Here is a 2,500-nt window from a genome sequence, read left to right on the forward strand (position 1 = left end):
AAACAAATCGCCTCGTCCTAGCTTGCTTTAAATTAAGATTAATTAAATTGAGCTTTTATATAGCGCAATATCCACTAAACGTGCTCAAAGCGCATTACAAGGGGTCCCTGGTCAACAGCAAGATTTAACATGTAGGACGGGACATGACGCCTTGACGCGCTGCACTGCGGCTGACGCCTGAGTTATTCACATATTCCCAAAGACACATTTTCCATTGAGGATGGATATTTTAAACTTTTAAAAACTCATTTATAAGACCCCCCCCCCCCCCCCAAAAAAAAAGAAAACAAGAAAAGAAAATAGCTCTCTATCAAATATAGATAGAACAAAGATGACGTCACTCACGTCTTTGTTATTGGTTTTTTTTTGCCATCCGCGTTTATGAGTAATTCTCACTAAACTGTATTAACCGGACTATAAAAGTTCATGGTTACACATAGTTTTGTGTGTTGGTCCGTTATACTTCCGGATGGCAATGCTGTGAGCTTCTTAGCCAAGCGCATACTATCTATAAAATGTATTCCAGATGTTATTGTACATTTTATTTTCCTGTTATTTTAGGTAAGACTTACCTGACCTGGCTTTTCATCGTGACCTTGGCCTTCATGTACAACGCATGCGTCATCCCATTGCGTGGAGTGTTTCCCTATCAGACGTCAGAAAACGTCCAATACTGGCTGATTGCAGATTACGTCTGTGACCTCATTTACCTCATCGACATCAGCGTCTTCAAAATCAGGCTACGGTTTGCCAGCCATGGAATTGTCCAGGTAAATACTTACTTACTTACTTACTTACTTAGGCCGCCCCTTGGGGCGCACAACATGAGCCACAAGTCTACGCCATTCTGTCATGTCCTCCATAAGCGTACGCAGCTCCCGGGTGTTGTCCATTCCTGTGTCATCTAGCAGACAGTCAATGTAGGTTTTATTCTGCCTGCCTCTGCTTCTGGTTCGCTCAGGTGGTTCCCATAGCACAAGACTGCTTGCAAATAAGGTAAATAAATAATTCAATTCATTTCAAAAGATCGAATCAAAAGTACTGACTGTGCGGTTATGTGGTCTTGTGGTATGACACTCGCTTTCGGATCGGAAGGTCCTGGGTTCGGGCCTCGCTCGGTGCATAGTTGAGCCCTTGGAAAGGCTCTTTACTCACATTCTCTCACCGTACTCAGGTGTAAAGCGAGTATATGGCCGTCAACAGCGTTGTCTCTGTCCGAAAAATGTGTCATATCGCCTAAGATATATGTCTCGTCATACATTATGTTACCTGTTTCTGTTGGCCATGGACCCCTTGTAAAGCGCTTTGAGTGGATATTGCGCTATATAAAAGCTCAATTTTTAAGACATTAAAACACAAAAGAAATATTAATGTGTGTGTGTCTGTGTTTGTGTTTTAATGTCAGAGAGCGGTGGGGGCTGCCTGAAGCCTGAGGTCGTGAAAATACTAACGAAAGAGTGATAATGGAGAGGCTTTGGGTGGGAACAATACAGACATTGAACGTTTCGGGTACAAACCGAAACAACAGTACAACAATAAACAAATGAACGTGGAAAACACATGAAATAAAATATTATTTTATTTTATTTATTTGTTTTTTCACGTTCATTTGTGTATTGTTATGTGACGAAGGGTTTGTACCCGAAACGTTCAATGTCTGTATTGTTTCTATCACTCTTTCGTTAGTATTTTCACGACCCCAGGCTTCAGGCAGACCCCACCACTCTCTGACATTAAAACACACACACACAAACACACACACACACACACACAAACACACTCACCTTAGACATATATGTGCGGCTATGTGGTCTAATGGTATTATACTCGCTTTCGGATCGGAAGGTCCTGGGTTCAAGCCTCGCTCGGCGCATAGTTGTCCTTGGAAAAGACTATCTATTTATCTATCTATCTTTCTCTCTCACACATACGCGCGCGCGTACACACAGTATCAACAATCTTAACAAATGTTACTGCCTCTAACAGTTCCTGACAGGAAAGTTAGTTGCCAGTTTTAGAAATTTCCGCGAATTCAATTTTCTCTCTACTTTACTTATAATCCATCCTACCATAACGTTAGGCCTATCTACTTACCAAATTTTATAATCCAGTTTCGTGGAGCTCACACCTTCTAATCATCTTCACTAACTCACTTTTATCTCTCGTTATCAATCATGACATGAAAGACACCAACCAATCTTGAAACTCCTTAAAAGGCTCCATACACACGCTCAGTTTTCATCCAGGGACGATCGCGGAACAGGCAAATCGGAGTGAAAACGCGATGTGTGTGGCCAAATACGCGGCCGGCCGACGAGCAGAGGGACGGTCGGTCGCTCGCTCGCAAAGCCCGCCTTGATTCTGGTTTCTTTTATGTATAATCCTATCATAATATTATCGACGTCGTCCAAGGGTATTATCCCTATAACATCGTGGTTTTGATAATGGGTTTAATTTAATTAATTTCAAGAAAATTATTTTTAGTGACAATACGGGACCA

At 41.8% G+C, this 2,500-nt stretch overlaps 1 protein-coding gene across 1 annotated transcript in view; it reads left to right on the forward strand.

Moving 5' to 3' along the window:
- Positions 1–2,500, forward strand: part of LOC144977603 (uncharacterized) — a 74,302-nt gene that overhangs the window by 43,837 nt on the left and 27,965 nt on the right. Inside the window, exon 3 of the mRNA XM_078922996.1 lies at positions 562–770. Coding sequence (XP_078779122.1) covers positions 562–770 — 209 coding nt within the window. The remainder of the gene's footprint in view (positions 1–561; positions 771–2,500) is intronic.

This window comes from Berghia stephanieae, chromosome 7, assembly GCF_034508935.2.
Source record: "Berghia stephanieae isolate SIO BIC M18660-M18661 chromosome 7, UCSD_Bste_1.3, whole genome shotgun sequence".
Lineage (NCBI taxonomy): Eukaryota > Metazoa > Mollusca > Gastropoda > Nudibranchia > Aeolidiidae > Berghia > Berghia stephanieae.